General features: G+C 40.4%; 1 protein-coding gene across 1 annotated transcript; it reads right to left on the bottom strand.

The window, feature by feature from the left end:
• Window positions 1-20,759, bottom strand: Olfm4 (olfactomedin 4). The gene is made up of 5 exons (XM_047553597.1): window positions 20,489-20,759; window positions 15,698-15,850; window positions 9,844-10,056; window positions 8,686-8,845; window positions 1-2,224 (listed from the first exon to the last, which is right to left on the bottom strand). The coding sequence occupies exons 1-5, from the start codon at window positions 20,693-20,695 to the stop codon at window positions 1,407-1,409; spliced, it is 1,551 nt and encodes a 516-aa protein (XP_047409553.1). The 5' UTR covers window positions 20,696-20,759; the 3' UTR covers window positions 1-1,406.
• Between the last annotated feature and the right edge of the window lie 4,350 nt (window positions 20,760-25,109).

Raw genomic sequence — 25,109 nt, 5'->3', positions numbered from 1 at the left:
AATTTTTCAAAGCACACTTTAATCATTTACTTTAAAAGGAGAAGTACAGCATTTAATCCAATTCTATAGACAAGGACTTGAACATGAATGGGAAATAACCACAATTAGATGATAAAGCCATCCAAAATCATGGAAGCACCCACCCTACAAAGCTTTAAACCACTTCACTGATTTACTAGCTACTCTAAATGGATTTTCTACATCTCTTCCTAGAAAAAAAATTAAAATTTTGTTTTCTTACAAGTTCCACACAAAATCACATGAAACAATTGAAGTCAATGAATTCAAACCTCACATATGCTCCTAGGTCTCTATTATAGAAGCAGAAATGCTATAATTTTATCTTTGTCTTCTGATTTTCTTACCATTTTGGGTGGGGGGACTCAGGGGCCCTCAACCACTGAGCCACATCCCCAGTCCTATTTTGTGTTTTATTTAGAGACAGGGTCTCACTAAGTTGCTTAGCACCTCACTATTGCTGAGGCTGGCTTTGAACTCAAGATCCTCCTGTCTCAGCCTCTCGAGTCACTGGGATTACAGGTGTGCACCAATGTACCCAACGTTTTTCTTGCCATTTTAGAGACTCGTAAATAAAAGTTCATAATGAGACAAAAGAAAATTAATTTTTTATCTTATATCTATCCCATGGAAAACTGGTTAATTTTTTTAAATAAAAAATTTTTATTTAAAAAATTGTTAAGATTGGTTCTAAACTTCTGCACTGCCTTTGGAATTAAATAATGAGATAGAGAGTTCCACTGACTCTTATGTAGGAAGACAATGAAAGAAAAGTCAAGAACTTCATCTGAAGATCCTCCTGGGATTAATTTGGGGTATACAATTTAGTGCATATAAGGTCCTTTCTCCAGAAAACTCAGAGCACCTTACACATATAATATAGCATGCTAAATTTACCTGACTGGTATGTACAAAGCATTTTTCCAGGAGCTAGTGGGAAAAACAAAGCTGGATATTTGGTCCCTTGAGCACCTTCAGAAGTTAATCTGCCTAATTAAGCCCCAGGTTGCTTTCAGGCATGCATCAGTTAGGCTATATGAATAAGATAGCCATTCAGCAAATTTTCCTGTACAAAGAATTACCAGAATCCATACTGAGTTCTCTGTAATTTCCAGATGTTGCCTCACTATAGGTTTTATTAGATCCATGGTACCCCAGACCTCTTACAATCCCACCCCAGAAGGATCTTATTTCAATTGGGAAGTGTATCCCAAAAGGCAGATGACTCTCAAGAGAATTCATCAAATCAGAGCAAATATCCTAAGTTTCTAGAGTATTAGAACAATGCACCTAAATATCACTACTAAAAAACACACCTCTAGTCCTCTGCAGATATCTAAAAAGTGGAGAAGATAATTTCCAACTAACATTTTATTTCTATTTCTGCCCTAATGCCTAGCAGTTTCCTGGGGTTTTGGTAGGAAGATAAGATTATAATCCAGAAGGTAGCCATCATTATAGACATAGAGTTTTTGGTCAAAGGGGTGGTAATTGATGCTCTGAACTACTTCCTTCACCTTATTCATTGTAATGCTCAGATGGCCTTCTTTCCCTGTGTTTGTGTCATAGTAGTAAAAAATCTCTTCTACTCTGGTGTTCAAAGTGCGGGTGGCATAGAGGACTCCACAAACCATGAAGGCATTAGAAACAGATGGTTTGTACTGCTTCGTAAACCAAGTGTCCAGTACCTTCAGGGTAGTGTCATTGAGTTTACTTATCACTATGTTGCCAGTACTGGCTTCCGTGGCATAAATCACCCACAGTCCTTGCTCATCCACAGCAAAGTCAATATCTTGCCAAGCAACATTAGCATATGAAAAACGGTTATTATAGGCAGCACTAGGTAGGGTTTGAGTCACTTCAACCCTGTTATTGGTCAGGTTAACTCTGGCAATATTCCCAGTGTTGTGCCAGTTGACATACATGTTGTTGTTGTAAACTGCTGTACCACTGCCTTGGCCATACTTAATCTGAGCGTCTAGAGCATTTGTGTACAACAGCAAATCATCCAGTGTGTTGTGAAGTCTATAATACTGCAGTGTCCTCCCATCTGTATTCAAAGGTGTCACCCAGTACCGCTCTCTCTCTGGATTCTGGGGAGAGTAATCCCGACCCCAGGCACCATATCTATAGGAAAACCCTCTCCAGTTGAGTTGAACCACAGACGGCTTGCTGATGTTCATCACGCCACCGTGACTACAGCTTCCTATATGAACGAGAAAATGAAAAAGGCTTTCTTAGAGACAATGAATGACAGGAAACAAACCATTTAATATTCTAAGAACCAAAGACATCCATCAATATTTTTCCTGTCAAGGTTCAGTGACAACAGTGGCTCTGATGTAGAAGAAACAAACTTCTCTTTAGTTTTAAAGTGAATCCACTGTCATAGCTATAGAGAACTTCTTTCTGTTTCCCTGAATGGACTTTCAGTCTGGGAAATGGAGATAATGAAACTGCCAAGAGCCATATTTAAAAGTTTGGAGGGTTCAGAGAGAGAAAAGGAGAGAATTGATGAATTTCATATATTGTCTTCTACAAAAAAATTTGCAAATATTATATTTTTTTCATTTTCTTATAGCAAAATCAAGAAGGTACAGTCATCTCAGAAGTTTGCCCTGTTTTCATAAAGCCGAAAGGTGCTAATTTCCAGGGTCAGTCCCAGGGAGAATTGTAATGAAGGAGAAGATGATCTTTGGCTAGTTTCCATGTCCCTCCCCATTCTACCTTTCCTGGGACCTCAAGTACATATCCACACCGGTATCAGTCCTGCTCCAAGCCAAGCTCAGATGAGGAAGATTTTAACATAGCATCTTATAGATCCAAAAAGATGGTCCTAGAATGGTGGAGTTTCAGCCTAGAGAAACCATGAAGCTATTTTAGGGCAGCATTGCCTGCTCTGTGCCCACTGCATAGCCCATCACATAAATCGCTTGGTGACCATCTTGCTGCAGAGTTATGAGGCGAGTCCTGCTGTTCCTAACCCATATGCTGCTGTGCCATAGAATGACAGGCAAGTATTTCATCCTTCCCATTCTGACACGGTCATTGTCACAATGTGTACAATCAAGTGGGACCAGATGCACTGGTCCATTGAATCTGCATTCCCTGAAACACTTGTGTAAATGACTCAGCCTGGGCAACTAGCCCCTTACATTGAACTCCCTCTGAAATGCCTGCCAACCCGAAGTGCTTATGAGCTATAAAAAATGAAATTAAGTTCCTCCCAGGTTTTAATAACTATCCAAAAAGTCGAAAGCATATTTTCTGGGGTCTTAACAAATAACTCTTTAAAAAAAAAATTGGTGAGATAGTTTACAGGATAACAAAGAAAATCCAACTTTAAGTACATTTAAGGACATTTTCCCTCTGCTCAGAGCAGAGCAGGTGAGAGAAGGAAGGAACAGAACCTGAGTCACTGGGTCTGGCTTTAAATGCTTGGAAGGAATTAGGGAGCTATGGAGGACACATGAGTGAGCTGGAACCAAAAGCAGAGCTCCAAAGAATTGCCTGAGATTAGCACTGTGGGGGTTAGGGGAGCCAGGCGTTTGTCTCTGAGCCTCTGTCTCTGCCCAATATGGAGAGACTCAACCTTTCCTTGCTGAATGCTTCCCTCTTTACACTCCTCACTCAAGGACTGCTCAGAGGGGAAACCATTACTAGAAATCCTGCTTTCATTTTTCCAATCTGCTGGGACATTTTGGTCCCAGAATTAAAAACGTGCTCTTTAAATGCTCTCATAAATACACAGTTGGTGGAAAAGCCAGCCAACCATACAACAGGTAGAAAAATGAAACCACTCTGAACCCAACCTCAAATAATTTTGCATATCATTAAACAGAACACAGTCACAGGTTTATTTTAATAATGCATGCACCATTTCATAAATAAAAAAGCAACGTGTGTTCAGCCAAGAGACTGTTCTCCACTAAAGAAATAATAAATAAAATTATAAATTATTATTTCTTCTCCTCAAAGTGATCTCTCAGATGAATGCTTGTTTGCTTTTGTTTATGAAACAATGCATGAATTATTAAAATAAAGTTAGTGGTGTGTTCAGTTTAATGATAACAAAAACTGTTCCAGTTTCCATATGCTACAAACTGGATTTTCTAGTGAAAGTATCTTCCTAAAAACTTATTTATTCAACTACATTTCACTATGAGGCAATGAAAGAAAGTCACTTATTTTCTTTCAGGTTGGGAGACTTAAGAATGATTTGCTTCATTGAATCTTACCTTGCTGGAAAGAAAATACCCCACCAGCAGCAACAAAATATTTGAGGAAAATTTATGAGGCATATAACTTATTCAAGCATTATCATGGGGTTAAAGATAAACCATCTGTCTCCAGATGTAGAAACCTTTAGATATGAAAGAAGCAGCATAAACCTGTGAAAAATCACTGTTATTACTTTTACTATTACACTGGTAGTCCTATTAGTAGTAGTATAATAGTATGAAATACTGACAATAGTATTAATACTATAGCTAATGATAATAATAAATGACTCATGGTTTTATAAGAAAATTAAAATTGTATAAAACTTCCATTTCTTTTCTTCACCTTCCCAATCATTCCTAAACACTCTCCTGTCCATTGTTTTACCACCCCCCACCCTTTATCCTCTGACCCCTTTGGGCTAATTTTAGGGCTCTTGGTTATGGCCAAAAGGAAGTGGCAATAGGGACTAGAACTAAGCATTTCTGTCAATACTGTACTTGTGGGTGTAAGAGGGACAGACCAGTGAAAAGGCTATGGTGGGCTTCCCCAGTTCCTGGCAGCAAACCAACATGGAGACAATTATGAAGTTGACAGTCGTCATCGTGCCTGCTGCTCATCCTCCCCAACCCATCTACCCTGGGCTTCTCACCACTCTTCCTTGTATCACACCCCTCTTAGCCCATTCCTTCAGGTCAAGGTCTAAAAGATACTACATTTCCTTCTTACTCATTTCCTATCCCAGTCATGATCCAAGGACTTCGAAGAACCAGTGGATCATTTTGCACTTTCTGGTGGAAGAGAGCATACCACAGAACTTCCAGGAGCAAAAAAAGTACTCTGTTAACCACTCCAAAGGCAAGGAAGCAAAGAAAATTTGGTGTTCATCAGTTGGGTGAGCTGTTGGAACAGTGTGTGATTCCAGAAGTCACAGGTGCAGCCTATGTTGGAGCACCCATGGAAGGCAACCCGTACAGGGACAATATTATCGGCCAGGTTCCAACACAAAATCTGACTCCAATACTCAGAGCTGTGCATCCCTAAGCAAGCTACTTAACCTTCTGAATTCCGATTTCCTTATGATAAAAGAAAAATAATAATATTCTGCAAGAACGTTGGAAAGCATAGAGTGAATGCTTATAAATGTAAATAAATGGTAACTATCATTATAATCATATCATGTTACAGGAGAGGTTCACATGACCTTCTCCCTTCCTCACTAATGGCTTCTGGAAGTTGCTTTACCCATCCTGGTAACCACAGTACTCAGAACAGCATCAGCCTCACAGAGGACCAAATTACTTTTGTAGGATAAAGGAACAAAAAACTAAAGTGAATCACTTAAACTTATCCAAAAGCACTCACCCTCCATCCTGTTACATATCTAACTTTTCAAAGAGCCTAGCATTTATTCCACAGAACATGGTACAAGGGCCCCCCTGCACAAGTGAATCTTTGGTTCGCAGTATCTTCATAATGCAATTTGTTAGACTTCTGAAAATACCCAGGAAAGACACAGTCATGAAACTTTAAAATATTCTCATTTGACTTTTTAAAATTATCATAATTAGTAGCATTTTCTAAAATGTGAAACATTTTTGCCTGAAGAGAAACTTAAGCTTGGATCTATCAATGCATTTTCAACTGGGCAACTAAATTTTATTTGAATTGAAAGGAGGAAAATATCATTGACTTGTAAGAATTAGGCAATTAAAATGTTCATAATCCTAAAATAATTGAGACTGAGTTGATTCTGAATTATTGCATATTGCTGCTCAACATTGCCCTTTTCTGAGCTTAGGATTTAAGCAGGTCACCCTGTTTCTTTCATACCCTGTTCAATCACCAACCATTTACTGAGCACCTATTATATACCAGCGGATCCTGGCATCCCCAGGCAAAATGGTCATTGATCCTTGAGCATTTCCATCACATTTTGCCAGTACAGAGTCATTTAGATTCAGAGGCAAAACAGAGGGAGAGCAAAGTCAGTTGTTTTAAGGAAAAATGTTAATGAGTAGAAGGTCAATTACTTTAAATTAGAAAGATATATGAAATGAAGCAGAAAAGGATGTTATTTGCAGCAAAAGCAAATACAAAGTGCATTTTATTTAACCCAAAATACATGTAGTGGTTCTAAGTTCAAGCTGACCACAGGGTTAGCAAACTGCAGCCGCAAGGGAGGAGCCCCGAGAGCGCAGAATTACTTTATAGCTGAGACTTGCATACAGTCTTTTTTGTTCTGTGCAACTCTGCAGTGAAAAAAGCAGACAGGCCAGATTTTAAAGTCCCATAATAGTGAGTAACTTTAATTAAAGTCTCCACAGGCTCACAACTTTGTGGTGCCTGGGGATTTTCCAATTCTGCATTATCAACCAATCCGAACAGAAAGAGAGCAAGTGAAAGAAATTGATTTAAAAACACGACAAAAAGTCAGTTTAATATAAACATCATAAATATAATATGAACAAAGCTGGAGGAGGGCCAAGTGGCTTGGCAGGGATCCAGGTACAGACAAGGTTGTGGGAAAGTGAGTGGAAATCTGGGTTCAATTTGCTTAAACAACACAGCTGGGCTGAGATGGTTCTCAAAAGTCTAAGTGTGAGGGCCTAGGGGAAAGTTCTGGAAAAAAATCCAACAAAAATAGTCCAAAAGATCCCCTTGTTTTCTTCCCCTAGATACAGAGTCATGTATTTCCTCCTCCACCACCATCTTTGGGTTACTGACACCTGACACTCTGAGTTGACCAGGGAGTGAATTTCACCTTGCATTTCACCTTCTCTTCTGTCACTATCTACTGTATAACCTCAGGGAAAGCAGCATCCTTGCCACTGAAGTCCCCTCCTCTGAGACATGAAGGGGCTGAGTTAGATGTTCCTGAATGTTCCATCTTGCTCTAAAATGTCCTCATTCTAACGGATGCATAGGAAACTGTGCCAGGAAAAAAAAAAATGGATTGTTTGCAAGGAGAGGGGGCACTCATTCGGTTACCATCAGAGGTTGTCACATTGCTTCCGCTCCTGCCTCAGTGAGCCTTCATGGTCCACTGGAACCCGCTTTCATTTCCAACACATGTTTACATGTTGGTCCCAGACCAAATTTAGCCTTAGTTTGTTACAGAAGACAGGACGCCTTCTTTGCCTTAAACATCCTCTGTATGTCAGACTAGGACAGATTCCCCACTACAAGGGAAAAGTGTCCCCTGATTAAAACCAAAAGACTTGTAACCATGGTCATATCTAATCGAGGCCTTAAAGAAATCAGTTACATTGACAAAGATCCAAACACTCACAGTCCAAAAGGAAACAGGTTGCAAGGATTGGAATTAATACAAATAACAAAGCCCATATGATTTGATGAAAAGAGACAGTTCCCATTTGAGCTGAGAATCTTTCAGCTTGCTTAAAGGAGCTCCCTGTGACATGGTGTCCCTAAAGGACAGGGCTGAACACTGCAGCCGAGAGGCTACCGTTAGTTCACCTGGAGGGAGGCACTTCATTGCACAAAGATCTAGCCCTGCTGCTGTTCGCAGCAAGGTTTTCATTCCAATTATCATTATTACTAATAATATCCATTGCCAGTGTGTGAGTGCTGATTACAGAGCCCTAAGCTTTCCAGGTGTTGGCTCATTAATCCCCATGGCAACCTTACAAGGTTTGTACTATTATTCTCCCATTTTACAAATGAGGACACGAAGGATCTCCCCCCGGCCCCAGTCACATAGCTGGGAAGCTCAGGTTTTTGGGATGCCAAAACTATGCTCTTGAGGCCTTCTCTTTACTACCTCCATTCACAGATGTATTTACAGAGCTTCCTGCTCTGTGCCCTATTTAATCCCAAAGAGGACTGGTGAGAGAATGAGATGCCACACTACCCTCCAGAGCTCACAGTCTCGGAGGGACGGCACAATATAGCTCCAAGTACCACAGCCTGTGAGCCCATCCCTTTAATTCTCACTAAATCCCAGGACACAGAATGTAGCAGGTGTTCAACATGCACTTAAGGGGAGAATAAAGGGAAAAGTGAAAAAGAGGAAGAAGAGAGGAAAGAAGAAAGGGATGGCAGTAGAATCCAGGGCATATACTAGTTCACCAGATAAATGAGCCAATCAGCGCTCACAATCCGCAGGAAAGCAGATGCCACACATAATTCTCCCCTAGGACCCTGATAGTTCCTCTATCACCACAGAGATAGTTTTCCTATCAGTAAATACAGAGGGAACACATGTAACTCGTGGGATTTTGTTTTCAATCAGCTCATTGTGCTCTTCCTCCATGAACCCCAGAATATGATAGTAGATCTACTTGGGGTAAGGGCATTTAAAATATGGAAGAGTAAGCTCAGAACTGCAAAAATACTGTCCTTGCACTATGACAATCCCTTCCCCACCCCACTCAAGGCTCTTTATAGGACCTGGTTCCTGTAGCAAAAATGTGGCCTGCTTACCCGGAGCAGGAGGAGGCATGGTGACGGGAAAGTATTCCCCTTTAGAGGCCTCACATTCCTTCAGCTTGTTCTTCAGGGCCACAATTTCTCGGCGGATGGCAAGGACATTGTTTTTGTCTAGCGTCTCCAGCTTCTCTACCAGGAGAGACATATTCCTTATCTAAGGAAATAAAAATTCAGAGTGACTTTATGTTATTGTGCAATTTCTTTCATAAACATTCCAGGGCTGAATTTGTCATTTAGTGAGACATTGCTACAGAATACACCAGAGATTCTTCTGAATGGTTTCATTTGGAAGAATACATTTTATGGTTTAGTGTGAATGCCTGTCAGATCTCAGGCAGATGTGTGTGACAAGAAGAAAATGGCAAAGATTTTAACAGCTTTAATAATAGAGCACAGACTCATTCTAGGCATCTACAAATGTCCATTAAAGTTCATTTCTAATAACCTTCCCCTATAAACTCGTGTTTACTCATGTTGTATTATAATTAAGTTTCTAATGAATGATGAGGGCCAGAGAAAACTTAAATTCAAAATATGTAACTAGAATTGTCAATTATAGCCCATGTCATGACTGTGCTAGTAAATTCTCGTTGATATAAATTACCCAACCAGAACATTAATGTGATGGTCTTTATCCACATATCTTAAAAGCCTTCACTAAAGCATACTCACAAAAAAAAAAAAAATTCTTAAAGGAGGTTGCCAGCATGTGAGAAGAATTTCAAGAAGGACCAAGGATTAGATAGTTGTACAAAGGAAGGAACAGACCTAATGTTTCTACAATCAGGTAGATTGTGGATTTCTACTCCCATGAAGATAAATCCAGAGCAGAAAACACACTTGATCTAGCCAGTCCATGGACAGTGGTCAGATTTGTCACCTCCTTTCTAAAGAACTCAAAGATCATTTGGTTCTGGAGCAGGGTTCTGACCATTAGATGATCTGCTTCTCAGTCCACATGTTCCCAGTGTACTTAACTTACTGTACAAAAATAGGCATTTATCTCAAACATGGGATGTGGGCTGTAGGATGTGGTCATGACAGAGTAGCAGACTTAGGATTGGGGAGAGGTTGGCATCCAATTCCTAGCATTTATTCATAGTCACTGAAGAGAATTTATTATTGACACACTGAGAGGTGGTCACGCCTTACCTCCACTTCCAGCTGGTCAACAATTACTGTGCTTCCAACAAAACTCTCCTTCAGCTGTATGATCAGTTTCTCCATCTCCTTCACTTCTATCTTGATCAGCTCAAAGTCCAGTTCTGTGTAAGAAATGCTATCCTTTTCCAAGATCTCTACTCGGACAGTTAGGTTTAAGAGTTTTTTTTCATACACATTGATTAATTGAACATATTTCTTCACCTGAAGAGAAATCAAAAGCCTGATGTCAGTTCCCAAAGTAATGTAAAATAGTCTTCCTCCACTAGCAGACCCTAGAAGACTATTTGATTCCTGTCAATAATTGTAGGTTTGCGGATTTGTTTGTTTGTTTGTTTGTTTTTGGTTTTTGGTAAGTAAATGAATCAAAAATGTATTTAACTAGATTTTTTTCATCAATCCAAATGCAAACTAAAAAAAATTATTACTATAATTGCAGGCAATTTTGCACTTATACTAAAAATAATTTGCCTCAGAATCATCATTCACATATATATTTTTAATCTCCATTTTAATGTTTGAAGATATTAACTCCTTAAACTGAATCATAGTCTCTTGCCATCCCTCCTCCTCTCAATTCATTTGCTCTCATCAGGGTTCTGAACCTGAGCACTATTCACCTGTTAGGTAGATTTATTTCTTGGGAGGGGGCGTGCTGTGCTGGTTGTGGGATGCTCAGCTGCTACACATGCCAGTAGTGCCCTCCCAACCCTCCCTGTGATATCCGGAAATATCTCTGGACATGGCTAACTGTTCTCCGGAGACCAAATTACCACCACCACCACCCTCCCTTGTTTAGAACCATTGCTCTAAATGTAGGTATTTTCTAGAAGAGGAAGAAATGCACTAAGTAACATTCCTTCTTTGATGACCACATACAATGAACTTGGGTCCCTCTGCCCTTTACAAAGTCGCATAAAGGCCCAACTTACTATGTGAGTGCATGTGCAACAGTAAAGTGCACGTTTCATTAAGTGCACTCACATTTATTCCAAGAACTGATTATTGCAATCAGACCTTTAAATTACACATTTGTTGAATATATTTGAATGTCTGATCATTAAGTTAAAACACTTCCAAAAATTCCCTTGATGGTTTATTATATAATTGGAATCTCCAAATGGATATTTCAATAACTGTTGGTGGCACTTTCTACATCTGATCTCTAAAAGAAATGTCATGGCTTTTTAAAGGACCTGCTCATTAAAAGTTGCTGGGTTTACTTTCTTTTTAAAAATTTGAACATAAGTGATACTTCTGCCCAAACTGCACTAATGTCAAATGGTTGAACCACAGTGCCTAGATGACTTCAGAGCCAGATGTTGACCTCTAATCCTTCTAATACCAAAGGCAGCCTTAACTTCTGTCATTTTAGCCTTTCCACTTAACCCCCTGTGCAAATTAGAGTAGACTCAGAGGCCACAGACCTAAAGGGCCAGGGCTTCGGGCAAAGAGGATTTTAATGAAAGTTAAAGATGCAACCCTTGGCACTGCTAGTGTATCTCCTCAGGCAACTGAGGCTCACTGCCATCAGATGTGCCATCAGTAGAGGGCTGAAAAGCTGGTGACATTTTGGTTGATAAGAAGGTTTTAAAAAATTGTATGTGTGTATGCATATATAGGGGTAAGACTAAACAAGTCCCCCTCAAAAATACACCCACAGATATAAAGTGGCCAGGTTTCAGTTTCCACAAAAATTGAGCATAAAATCTTGCCTGTGATACAAAAATAATAATAAAGCACCAAGCCATGGCAGAATGGAAGTTTGAGAAATGAATATGCTTGTTGGCATTTGGTCTTGCCAGCTCTTGGAACAAATGAAACACCCCTAGCTTTCCTGGAACATTTTGGTGGCACGTCGCAGCTGTTGTTCTGCAAAAAATGAGTGATTCAACTGTCATCGCTGCAAGATAAAATGTGGCTCTCCCTGATTCTCACAGAAAACCAGGCATAGCTTAGAGTTTGTGACCCGTGAGAATGCAGGTTGTGCCTGCCCTAGCTTGGCTACAAAACGTAAGGTCTCTCAAAATCTGAGGGGAATTTTTTTTTTTTTAGGTTCCTTAAGCTGTTGTATAGAGGAAAGCTCAGTGGTGCTCAAGAAAATTGGAATTATCCTGAGACTTACAGAAGGCAGGAGAAAATTTGAAAATGGGTCAGAAAGATGTCAAGTGTGAACTTTACTAATTTAAAGAGATTATTAGCATAGACCTTCCACATATGTGGATTTGTAGTTTGAGAGAGCATGGACAATTCTGAGAACATCCAAGCTCTCTACCTGGGAGATGTAGGCTCAGTAAAAGCATTCCAGCTGTGAGTAACATACATTCTGGTCCTTGATGCATTTAGTGCATTTATCCCTCTTTTAGAAAATGCTTATATTGAAAGCAGTGTTTCTAAACAGAGAGAATGTGGTGTGGTGCTGGTGATGGTGGTGACTTTGTCTCCAAGAAACATTTATCAATGTCTGGAGACACTTTTGTTTGACACACTGGGGGTAGATGGATGTTACTGGCATCTAGAGGCCAGGGGTTCTATAACATTCTAACAAGAATATGGGTCTAATCTGAAAAGGACACATAGCTGTGTCAACATCTTTACCTTGAATATAATTACTGCAAATTTGATTATTGGAAGACTCGTGTATGCTTGCCTTCAAACCACAAGCCCACTTCAGAGCTTCTGTTTTATTTTGTTTGTTAGGCACTTACTATGTCATCAATGAAGAATCAAAGTTTGGAAGTTATTTTGTAGTGGTTGCTATTGTATCTTATAATCTTGTAATTAAGAATGTAGAGAAGCTAGCTATTAAGTAGTTTGGTTCGTATTTGTAACAATTCCTTAAAATCTGTGATCATCACTTGAAATAAGTAAATGTTCTCTGCAACATACTGTTATTTCCAACAAGTCCTTAAAAATGAATACAAGTGGATTAATTGAAGCTGATGTAACCATCAGACATGGAGCACTTTGGTGCTACACCCGCCTGAGTTCAAATCTGACTTCAGTATTTAGTGGGGAAATCACTTAGTTTCTCTGAGCTTTAGTTTCCTCCTAAAACTAAAGGTAATGTTATCAAGCTTACAAGATTATTGTGAAGATTTGAAATCATGTACATTAAGTGCCTAGCTAATGGATGCCCCATACATTATAGAAATTAGTAGAGAAACAGTGATCTCAGTGTTTCTCAATCTGACCTTTTAATTTATTATATTTCACTGCACAAAACATTGCTCAATCAATGTTTTTTGTTTATGGGTTGCCTAAATGTCTCCCGGGCTGCCTCAACCTTCTCATGCATGAGGATCTATTAGCAAATGTGTCATATTAAATAACTTGCCCCAAAGACCATAAGCCTCCAGAGAAAGAAAAATCCTGAGCTGCCTTTTATGCTGTCCCCTTCCTAAGTACAGTCACAAAAGGACATGTCATAAACAACAGAAAAGTATAAAATGCTTTCAGCATCTTATGCAGAGGCAGCTCCCTGTCTTCTCTGTGTACTGGCAGATAATGAATCAATGTAAGGCAGTCAAAACCCTTTTCTACTGGCCTGCCCCAAGCGGGCATTCCCCCAGGCTCCTAGATAAATGGTGATTTCCAAGGCAACCCAGGGACAGCTATAATAATTCACCTGGAAATTCAAAAGCCCTCCGCTGAAGAGATAACTTTGAATTTGAAGGTATTACTGACCTACTGTATCTCATCTTGAGTCTGCACTGGAGGGTAACAGCCTGACCAGGAGGAAGGAGAGCTGGGATGATGGAAAGACTCAAATTTCTGATCGGGCTTCACCAGCCAAGAGAGAGATGACCTTGGGCAAGTTCCTTTACCTCTATAAACCTCAGTGTTTCTATCCCTAAAGTGGGAGGGAGGGCACCTGGTCAGTCTCCTTAAAGGACTTGCTAGAGAGGAACGCAGAACTGGAAGCATTTGGAAAAACACGAATGAAAACTGCTACTATTATCATTATTATTATCACCTGTCACATCAAATTGATTATGTAAATTCCAGCTGGCAGGTAAATTCCTTCCTTGAGTCTCAATCACATTTTTTTTTTTTTTTTTTGGACCAGCTACTAATACTTTGGGGACCAAAAGTTTCCCTACCTACTCTGCCTTTCTTTCCTGCCAATTATTAGCAAAGCAGATGCCACCTGCGCCCCCCCCCATACCTGCCTAACAGGATTGAAATGAAATGTCCCATATTCACAAACCTGGCAAGCCACCTACTCTCCCTGGAGCAGCGAGAGGTTTCAAACTGCCCTTCACACTCCTGGCAGCAAAGACAACATGCAAATCAGTGGCTTCCACTATTTCAAAGCAAATGACTCTAACTGAAAAGATCTTTACCTAGGATTTTCCTCTACTTGTTATGTTTTTATGCATAACTTCTTATCTGTACTTGATTATGCTGGAATAAGGCTATGAATATTAATGGTTGGAATTTATAATTTAGTGCTGTGCCTTTTCTGCTGATTAATTCAAGGACATTTTATTTCTTAAGAAGCTAGGTTCCTGGAGTAGTCAAACACATTTTCCTGGACACTCATTTAAACTTAGAATATTTATCTACCAATTCAGGTTGAAAGCAGGGTCTCAGACTCACCATAATTTTTGTCTTAAAGGATAACTATGTTGTATGTTAAGGTTGTTAAGCTTACATTTCTCAAGAAAACTTATTTTGAGTCTTGCAGTAAAGCCAGAGCTCCTTGTAAATTAATGGAGTTGTATTAAATAATGCATAATATGATTATGCTCTAGCTTGGACTTTACCTGTGCAGAAAATAGGAGTCTTTCTAATTGATTTGTAACTTGAATGAAAATCTGGAAGGGGTCAAAAGTGGAATGCTAAGTCACATTGCTCCAGCCAGCCCTGAGAAATGCAAAGTGTTAAGGATAACTTCCTCTGGCCAGAGAAAAGCAGAAATCAGAGGCTTCAAGTTTTCACCAAGGCTGAGAGACCTGGTAGTGTAGATTCAAATTCCCAAAGAAGCCTTCAATTTGGGTCTAAAGTTGAACATGCTGAATGAAATGCTTCTGTGGAGACAATAGAAGATAACTACCAAGAAAGAGAGGAAAGGAGCAAACTGTAAAGATTTAAATGTGTCTGTATGTGCATGTATATGTACATGTGCACATAGGCATGATTGTGCATGGGTGCATGTGCAAGAGAAAGGAAGAGGGAAGGAAGAAGAATGAGAGGGAGAAGATTTGGAGGAGGGAGAGGGGAGGAAGAAGGAGAAGAATCATCCAAAAGAAAGAGAAGACCAAAAAGAGTCAAAGAGGAAGAAGAGGAGGAGGAGGAGAAAAGGGGGGAATAGGAGGGGGAGGAGGAGAAAGAAGAAGATAATAGAAAGATTAGAAGAAATAGACAGAATTGAGGCCAAGGCAACAAGAAACAAAAGCAGGGAGGAAATAGGAATAGATGGAAAGGTGAAGGAAACAGAAGATAGACTAGAACTGAAGAAGACGGTGGAGAGCAAGGAGAAGGCAAAGCTGGATGAAAGATCTAGAAGAACACCAGAGAAAAGAAAGAAACAACAAAACACAACAAAAACTGCAGGGCTGGCATTTGCAGGGAGAACTCGCTGCCCCTTAATGACTTCATGAGGACAAGGGCCCTGAAGGGAGCCTGCTCCTGCTGTGGATACCCTCCCGCCTGCCTTCTCACCCTGCCATGGAGGATCTCCAGAAGTGTACTGTAAATAAACACTAGGATGCCATAGGATATAAATGTGTTATCTTTGGTACAGTGAAGAATGACTGCTTCTAATAAACAGCAAAGTGCTTGGTTCCTCTTCTTTGCTGTTTGTTCTTAACAAGATAATGTTTTCAAAGAAACTGCTTACTTTAGAAAGCTCTTTCTCAAACTTCTCAGAGAGGATGTGAGCTGTGAGCTCCAAGCGTTCCACTCGGACCACAGGAAAGGTGGTATCTGGCAGAGAAACGGAGCACTGGCATGTCCCGCGGTCATCCACAGAGCCGGTGAAATTGGAAAATGGCTGTAGGTAATAATAAGGTAGACATCAATAATAAGCTGGAAAATAAGGGGGTTTTGGCAACAGGAGTGACAGAAATTGGCTTATCAAAAGAGTACTTGGAGGCAGGCAAGTGGAGTCCAATATATCAAGAAATAGGAAGCAATTTAAACTAAAATGTTTTCATGAGATGGGGACCTCACAGAGCATTTAACCACATCTCTAGCTGTGTCCCCAGCCTTTTCCCAAAGAAGACTCTTCATTCTTGAGAAGTCTTAGAGGAAATCATTACCATCTATACACAACCTGTGCAAAGAAAGGGAAAGAAAGAAGTGATGAGAGTCCTTCAATTTAAATATCAATTCTACCACTTCCTGATGTGACTTCTCCTTAAGTCTGTTTCCTCCTCTCTAAAACAGAGATGAGGTAGTCTCAGGATTTGTCCTCAGGATTAACCAAGTAATGTGAGCCAGGTCCCTGGCACATAGTAGGTGATTTACTTATTGTCATTTTCTCTTTCCTCTGTTACTCACTGTCTTTCCCTCACCTTTTATTCCAACCCCAATCCAATTCATCCCAAGTGGAATGAGGAAGCCGCCAAGGATGTGGGCTGTGGGGGAAATATACAATGCAAATTCATCTTCTCTCTTCAGCTGGGAAATTGTATAATCAACATTCTTCAAAATGGAAACAAACCCACCATTGGTTAAAAACTGAGCAGTGTATGAGTTTGGAGATTTTGTGCAAATGTTTTAAATAAAAGTTCTCTAGCTTACCACTTGCAGAAAAGTCATTTTAAAATATTTGATGTTTCTTTAAGATATTCAGGCTCACACTTTGGTGCTGCTGCATATTTTAAAATGACAGGTTTGAAAGATCCTGTTTTTCTTTTGTCCCCTTTGAACTACCCCAAGGGGATTCTGGCACAATTAACATTTTTTTTTATTACTACTATTGCCTTACAGAGTGGGACTCTTGGCAGCCAACTGTCTGTGCCTTTTAATGATCTCATCTGAAGGCCAGCCCAAAGCTCACCTGTGGAGCATCAGCCTGAAGGGACTTTTCATAAAACTATGAAGGAGAGAGCAATGATTTTCAAAGTCTAAAGACTCAGGCCATATCTCTAAATGTGTAAGTCAACCAGCTACAGCCAAGGTTGTGTTCTGGATGCATTGAATGCCTACCCACCAATAAGACTCCGAGCAAGCCTGACCTAGATACGTCTACCGTCAGCCTAACCCAGCTGTGACCTCTGGACTAATTAAACTTTTGCAACTAAGGAATTTTTGTTGTTGGCATTATATTTTTACTATTTTTTTTTATTTAGCCTAAGCTTCTTTAAGATAAGCAGACAGGAAAACAATAAAAATAAAAAACAAAAAGTATGTGTCCAATTTGGAATGCCAAATTGACATTGGCCTCAATTTCCTTCTCCAATCACATCCCCACACCTGCAGGAATCAGAGTAAAGAAGAGGGACAGGAGGTTTATGCTGAAGATGGGAGAGGAGTGGGGTGGGTAGGGGAAGAGTCCTTTGCCAGGGATGAATTAGGACTGGACAAGGTATACCGGCTTGTCAGAGAGGCCAGCTTCTCTCGAACCCAGCACTATTATTTCATCTAAAAATAGAAAGACTCCAATTCAAACATGCCATGTCTTTTACAGGAAGGACCAGCAAATCATGGGCTTTTGAAGAAATAGCTTATTATAATAACTGTCTAGCAAAAGAAAAAAGAAAAAAATCTTGCATTGCAATTGACAAGAGGAGGTTAATTAGCTGCCCAAGACAGGATTGGACCATTCTTAGAGTTCTCTGAAAAGCTCTGTCAACTCAGGAGACAGCAGATATCATCAAGCAGTCTCTAGACATTCAACTAGGAACCACTAGCTAACAACTTTTCGTCTTGAAGTTCACCTGAAAGACAGACAAATAATTACGAGTCTTGCTGACAGCCATTCCACTGGTTTGTATTGAACATCTCTGTCCCAACGCTGTGGATTCCCGGCTTCTGTCCCGCTTATCATCAGCCCAGCATGCTCAGCTGACATCAAAATGGTCCATAAGTTTGATCAGTGTCTCCCATTAGAGATATTTCTGCTCCTTGAATTCAAAGACAATGAAGCTAATGGTGATGAGTCTCTCTCTGTGGTGAATGCTTAAACTCTACGTGAGTGTAACGTGAGGACTGGGAGACGAAGACAGGTGCTTGTCCCTTTGGCCTTTGGAAAGATGTATGATTCCCCAAGCAGAGGGCAAATAGGGCCCTGTGTGCCCCACAAAACACCCAGTACTGCTAGGTTCCCACTCAGCATGTGTTCAATTAACTTTTACCAATGTCTACAATATGCCAGACTCTGGCATTAGATGATTAAGACCAGTTCCAAACAGGAATCAGGCCCACCATCTTTATGAAAGTCTTAATGTTTGTTTGTTTGTTTTCCAACTAGCCCAGTAGCCTGATGACAAAAGCATATGACTCATTGTGGTTCCAACTCTGCTAGTTACTGCACAGAGCGAAGCATCAAGCCCTTTCCTTGTCTGTGAAATGAGGCCCTGAAGCAATCCCTTCTTTGGAGGTGTGCAGAGTGCTCTGAGCCCTACAGCAGAAGGTGCGACTCACATTTGTGATTTAAGGTTGCAATTGGCTCTAATTAGCAGCCAAGTCTAAGTGCCCACAAAGATTCAAGGCATAAAATAATGGTACTCAACATTTTCAGCGTACAGAAAATGATACGTTTGGAACTTGCTCAATGACAGTTATAAAAGGGTTTTCCACCACTTTCCAAAGCACTCATCAAGCTGACAGCCAGCCCCAGAAAATTAGGTTGATAGTGGAATTGACACCCAGTCCCCTATAAAAAAGAGATTGGAGTTGTAACACTGAATCACCAGAGGGAGATAAGTAAACTAGGAAGGTAATTAAAACCTCAAGATACAATTTACCCACCATTTCTTATCTCCTTTTAAATATTTGTCTTCTTACCAGATAATAGGTATTTTAATTTCTCTGTTTCTTGACCTATATTTTATTTTATATTAGCTGATGATCTTACCCAAATGCTGGTTTTTGATTAGTGGTGAAACTTCATAACAAATTATTGTTTGTTAACTTCACTTCGAAAAATATGCTAACCAATTCTAATTGTCCCCAGAAATTGTACAGTATCATGGGATAAAATTATGCATCTGATTTCTGGCTACAAAGAATCCTTGTGCATATTCATGATTCTGAAAACTTTCTCTCCTTTAAAATAAGGAATTTTCATCTATTCTCCCTAGAGATAGAGAAAGCTGTGTATAGAGAGATGGTATTCATTATAGGCACCCTGAAAATTAGTTAAAACCAAGGATAAATAACTGATTTTGAGCTATATAACGTGCCAGTTTAGTGACTTTAAGCCAATGACTTACTAAGCCTCAGCTTTAATATCTCTAAAATGGGATCATTTATTTCACCTACCTCTTAGGGTTAAATAAGATATGTTCAAATACTGCTATTGTCTTCTTCTAGGATCTGTCCAAACCATTTGCTAGTCATCACATTTTCATTGTCTACATAGTCTTGATGGTACCAAGAAAACAAATAAACAGTATTCCCTTCAACCCTTCTCCTGTTCACCCTTCATTCAGAAATGTTCATGTAAGTAACAACTTAGTTTGTGGTTAAAGATCCTAGAAGGGCAGAGGGAGGAACTTTGATGGAATCCAGCCTTCAACTCCAAGTTTTACTGAAGCAAGTTTAGCCTAGGAGGTTTGGTAGAGTAGGCCTCTTGCAGAAAGGCTCAGAGGAAACATAGAAAACTGTTTTTTTACCCCCAAATCTCTCACCCCTACTTGCCCATTCTCTTTTCTTTAATGGAAATCTAAAGAAGACTCATCCCCCAAGGGACTGGGCTCACCATGTGTCCTACATAGGTAGCCCAGCTGGACCAATCATGTTGTAGCATATGGGGGTTTCATTGGTTTATTTTATTACTGTAGTTGTTTGGCACTGGAAATAGTCCTAAGAATTCCCTATAAAGAAGATCACAAAGAGTTAACATTCCTGAGGAAGTGTCCACATGTAGAGGCACTTGCCGAAGTCCAGTAACTCCTCCCTTTATTTCTGTCTTCTTTACAAAGTAAGGGCAGAGGAAACTGCCAGGGTTCCCACTGGAGCATCAAGTTTCTCACTCCCTTGAGGGTTACTTTTTACCATCCTGGGGTCCCTTCTTGACAGCCAATTTACCAAACTTTCCTGGATCTGCTACTTGCAGGGTCCCTTCCCTAACAATTCCCACCCCAGACTGCATATAAGAATCACCGGGGAATTTTTTTTAGCCTCTGATATTTAAACATCTGAGCAGGATAGAACCCAGACATTTAGGCCTTGGGAGCCTCATGGCCTCTGGTCCTAAAGTGCAGGCTGGTTTAAGAATCTCTTTAAAACATAGGTTCTTTCCCCAAAGCCTCCATCTAGAGAACTAGGACGTTCTCTCTTGCTAACAATTTAATTATTTCACCAGGTTTTAATTCATTTCCAGGGCACCTATAGTGAACAGAAAGAGTCATAAATCTTTTAGAGTACCCAGGCCTAGCCATCCATGAAATTGTATTTAGGTCCCCAAAAAGCTAAAGGAAGGGAATAAACACAGCTCATTCAGGCTCTGGGGTCCGCTTACCTGGGACACAGCATGGCCCTCTGCCCAAGGTGTGGTCACCGGTGCTACCCAAGGAACCATAGTCAGATTTTCAGCTGGAGCTGCATTTGGAGCTGAAGTCAAAACCTTGGAAAAGGCAGAGGTCCAGGGTGTCCAATTCTCTAATCCTCCAATAGCAGAGCTGAGGGTGAACAGATGGGCTAGCAGGAAAGCAAGGCCCCACCTCATCTTGTTCTCTTGGAGGGAGTCACTGGCTTCTGCACAGAGCTCAGGAACTTCTTATAGAGCGCCCAGTGGGGATTTCCCCATAGCAAGTATGTGGAGAAAGAGGAAGCAACCAGGGAACACATGACCCAGGAAGGTCAGGATGCCCGGTAACCTGAGTCACATCCATACCTTCTCACTGAGCCCTGCTCTATGACCTGCCCTTAGATCCAAATTATCCCCTGCCAAATATTAATTCAAGTATGCTTTTTCAAGCCCCATATCTGCTTACCAATTCAACATATCCTTTAAAGATATGGAGTCAAAATAATCTCTGTGAGTAAGACAGAATATACAAGCTCCAGGAAGGAAAAGCAAATCTGGACCCTTTGTCTAGAAACCACTTCAAGGTGTGATCTCACATTTCACTGAAGGTTGCTTTCCAGACAAAGTGCGGGTGCTCATGTTAGAGACCTTAAGTCTCTCCCAGGATGTCTGAAGCTTCCCTCTTCAGTTTCCTCTGTCCCTGTTGTCTCTGACCATTGCAGGGTCTGCTTCTTTTCTAAGTTCTCTCAACAACCCCACACTGAAGAAGGGTCAGAAAGGCTTTGTCCCTGGAAATCCAGACAGGTCTCTGCCTGGTGCAGTATGCAGTTGTGAGGTTGGTGTAAGGTAGAGAAGATCCCAAGCAAGCTCACCTGCTCTCCTGGTCCAGCATACTGTCCCAGACCAGTCAAAGAGGCAGTGAGCAGTTGCTCCCTCTAGGAGTCTGTCTGACTTCTTGTCCCTGACCTTTTGAGCTGGGCAGGCAGCATTCGAGAATACTTCTCTTTCTAAAAGTGAGAAATAAGATGCCATCTCTGTCGGCCCCACCCTTGGCCTTGGCCTCCATTTGCATCTCTCCAACATTGCACACACCTTGTGAACTCTGCCTTTCTCCCTACAGAGTGAAAAAGGTATTGTCCTGAATATTAAAACCCAGTTCTGTCATTCACAAGTTGATGGCCTTGGTATGTCACTGAGCCCCTCTATGGTTATGACAATTCTTAAAATGTTAGAATTAAATGAAATATTATGTGGAAAGTTGCTCATAAGCTTTGACGTGTTACACAAATGTCAGGGATTTTTTGTTTTGGGGTTTGTTTGTTTGTTTGTTTGTTTTGGTTTTGTGTTTAATTTCCTAAAACTTAGATCAATATGTAAAACCATTGGGTTTGAAGCAAAGGAAAGCTGACCCATGCCCCTTTCTATCCCCACTCCATCTCAGGAACACTTTGGAAGACTTGGTTTGCAGGGTTCTTTCAAAGTTTAACCTCATAGGCTCCACCAACACTCAGAATAAACACAGTGCTAATGTGAGAAACGGTCTTAAACCCTTGGTACACTGTTCAGATACTCAAGGGTTGAGGACAGCAGGAAAAATACAAGTGTATGAATAGATAGTAGAAGAAGAGATGGGGAAATAGGAGAAAGAAAGACAGCTCTCTTTTTAAGTACACTCCAGGCCTCCTGAGCTGCATCCCTCATCCAGCACCCTACACTGCCCCCTGAATCAGAAGACTGAGTGGACACTCCAGCCAGACACACCTCCCAACTTCAGGGTCCACATTACCCCAATTGTCTGTCCACCCTCCATCCCTCAGTCCCCCCTCCATCCCTCCATCCACCCTCCACATTGAGGAACACTTGTCAAGCCACCCAAGAGTGTCTTAATTCATGTGGGTATGGGGATTCGAGGCAAGAATAGGAGCATTTTCCCAGAAACTTCCTGGAAACAGTAGGGTTTACCTATATTATCTGCTCCAAAGTCAATCCATGGTGAAGATCAAGGTCAGCAACAGGTGACTATGGTCAGCTTTTGGGGGGAAATAAATGCATTTTTAAGCAAACACCTCTCATATTCTGCCCTATGTAAGATTGTCAGATTTAGCAAATAAAAATACAGATACCTAGTTTCAATTTGAGTTCCCAATAAATTACAAATAAGTTTTAATATTAGTATGTCCCATGCAATATTTGGGACATACTTTTATTTAAATACATGTTGTCTATTTAACATTCAAATTAAACTAGGTATTCTATATTTTATCTGGGAACATGAATATGAGCAGAATATTGACTATGAGATTCATTGTTCTCTATTGGAAGCAATTCGGGTTTGGCCTCTTTAGGCAAAAGTTCTAGCATCATCCATGCCCAGTCTAAGACAGAGGAAGCACAGGGAATGTATGAGAATGAAAATCAGCCTACTGAATCCATTATTCTGAGGTTGAATGCTATGAATATGGAGAAGAGCATGTCTCTACCTTCCATCTCGATTTCCCTCTTTCTCCTGATTCCTACCAAAGCAAAGGGCAAAATGTGTTCTCATTTGCTAGTAGCCTCTGCCTGAGACTATAATGAGCCTTCCTTGTCCCTTTTTTCAAAGAGCACTTTGGTGCCCTTGTCAGGGGGGAAAAAAAATCTCATTAACAATGGCCGCCCGTCGTCATGACTACCTTTGAGGGTGTCTGTGGCCAATTCTTTAGAAGACCCCTTACCAGAGGGGTTATATTCCTGCAGAAACAGGGCAGCGGTTCTCCCACACACAAAGGTGTCTTAGCCAGGAAAACCACCACCCCACTGTGCTCATAAACTGCTTTATTCCTGTATGCTTCCATAGTTTTCAGAAGAAAACTTTAATCTATTTGGTAACCTCAAATGCACAAAAGCAATGGTGATGCCTCCGTAATGAGATTATTAATAATAATTATTTGATCAGTTCCTTTGCAAATACCTTTGTCCTAAGAAACAACAAGCCTCCTGTTATTTTTCAGCCTCAAAGACAGGAGAAAATTATCAGGGTTGCAAAGCAAACACTGTTTTATTTATAAAAACGTATTCTAAACCTGGTCTCCCTCTAGAGTATGGGGTCAATGAAATTCACTTGAGTAACAGATTCCTCACTGACAGCTTGGAAGAAAGTTACTATTTATGTCCTTTGTTAGGGGAACTCCCCAAAGCCCTACTTCCTGTACAATTGAACAGGGAGAATACCCACATACACATCACTTAAACTTAATCCTCCTGTCATTAAAAATCAATGCCAAACATATTGTGTTACTTTCAGAAGAGTGGGCCTGTAGTGTCCTGGTGTATACAGGACAATAGAGGCCACATTTAGTCTATAAATTGACAATTGAAGCTGTGTTGTGGTGACTTTTTCATGCCAGTTAACTACAACTGACATGAAACAAACTTCAACTCTCTGTTAGCAATACTAGTAAAAATAATACCCAATTGATACCATTCATTCACTATGAAAAGTAGTCCTTCTGTTAACACTGTGTATGAGAGCCTACTCCATGAAAATATCAGACCCTACAACAAGTTACAAAGAAAAAAGAAAGCATAAATTTGTTGAAGAAAATGTCTAGTCATTTAGGGGTGACAGGCCACTTTAGAGAACATCTTAGGATAAAGACAGCAAATTGAACACAATACCAATTGCTTGAATACTGATAAATGACTGGATAGACCATGGTGAACTCACCCAGGTAGGTTAACTTGTGAAGAATTTGCCAGTTGGAGAACTTCCTGAGGCTGGAGGCTATGGCCCCATGAGTATCTAATCTCTGGCACTTGAGGCCCAATAAATATTTGCACACTGAGGAATATATTTAATAAGTGAATAAATGTATTCCTGCATGAATGAATGACTTAATAAGAAATGTGAAGGAAATTCTTAAATAACTAATGGAGAATATTACTGTTTAAATTCGTGTTGGAGAAAAGTGAATGCCAAGTCAAAAAAATAGGTAAGAGAACTCAAGGAAACTGAATTCTTTCCAGGGTCATGATCATACCCATTCCCTTGCCATCTCATGTAGCCAACCCAAGCAACTCATCCTCAGATCAGAGCTCCCAGGGTTGTTCCTCTGCCAGACTCGAATCCCCAAATTAACATTCTAATTCTCTAAGCAGTACCTAAATCAGGAACTACCTAAATTCAGCCATCCCATCAAGCTTTAGAATATTCAAACCTCAAATTATAGAATTTTCAGCCAAATACTTGTGTTTTCAATCTGCAGAAAAATCACCAATGTGGATAAAATGAGAACTAAACTAGTTAACAAGGGAAACTAATGGAAAAAGTGCAAACTTCTGTGCAAATACTGAAAGGCAACAAAAACAGAAATGCTGAAAGGTGGCGAACTAATTTTGTAGGAGAAAGTTCACATTTAGACTAATGAGCTGCAGTGGTGCTCAGAAGTATTTCCTTCAATCAAGAAACACCCCACACACCACTACCACCAGTGGTGGATGGACTTGGGAACCATCGTTCCTCAGGTTCATCTCTGTACCACAGCAGATGAAATATGCCAAGCGATCAGGAACCTACGACTGCCCCTAAATCCTCCTCACTACTGCATTGAGACACTCCTTCATTTCACTCCCA

The sequence above is a fragment of the Sciurus carolinensis genome, chromosome 5, assembly GCF_902686445.1.
Source record: "Sciurus carolinensis chromosome 5, mSciCar1.2, whole genome shotgun sequence".
NCBI classification, from domain to species: domain Eukaryota; kingdom Metazoa; phylum Chordata; class Mammalia; order Rodentia; family Sciuridae; genus Sciurus; species Sciurus carolinensis.
This window is presented reverse-complemented; position numbering and strand designations above follow the sequence as displayed.

Excerpts from the sequence above, each read along its gene's own strand:
- Olfm4 (XM_047553597.1), bottom strand. The coding sequence starts at position 20,695 with ATGAGGTGGGGCCTTGCTTTCCTGCTAGCCCATCTGTTCACCCTCAGC. Across the intron at positions 15,851-20,488 it reads AGGGCCATGCTGTGTCCCAG|CCATTTTCCAATTTCACCGG; the intron begins GTAAGCGGACCC and ends TATTACCTACAG. Across the intron at positions 10,057-15,697 it reads TTGAGAAAGAGCTTTCTAAA|GTGAAGAAATATGTTCAATT; the intron begins GTAAGCAGTTTC and ends ATTTCTCTTCAG.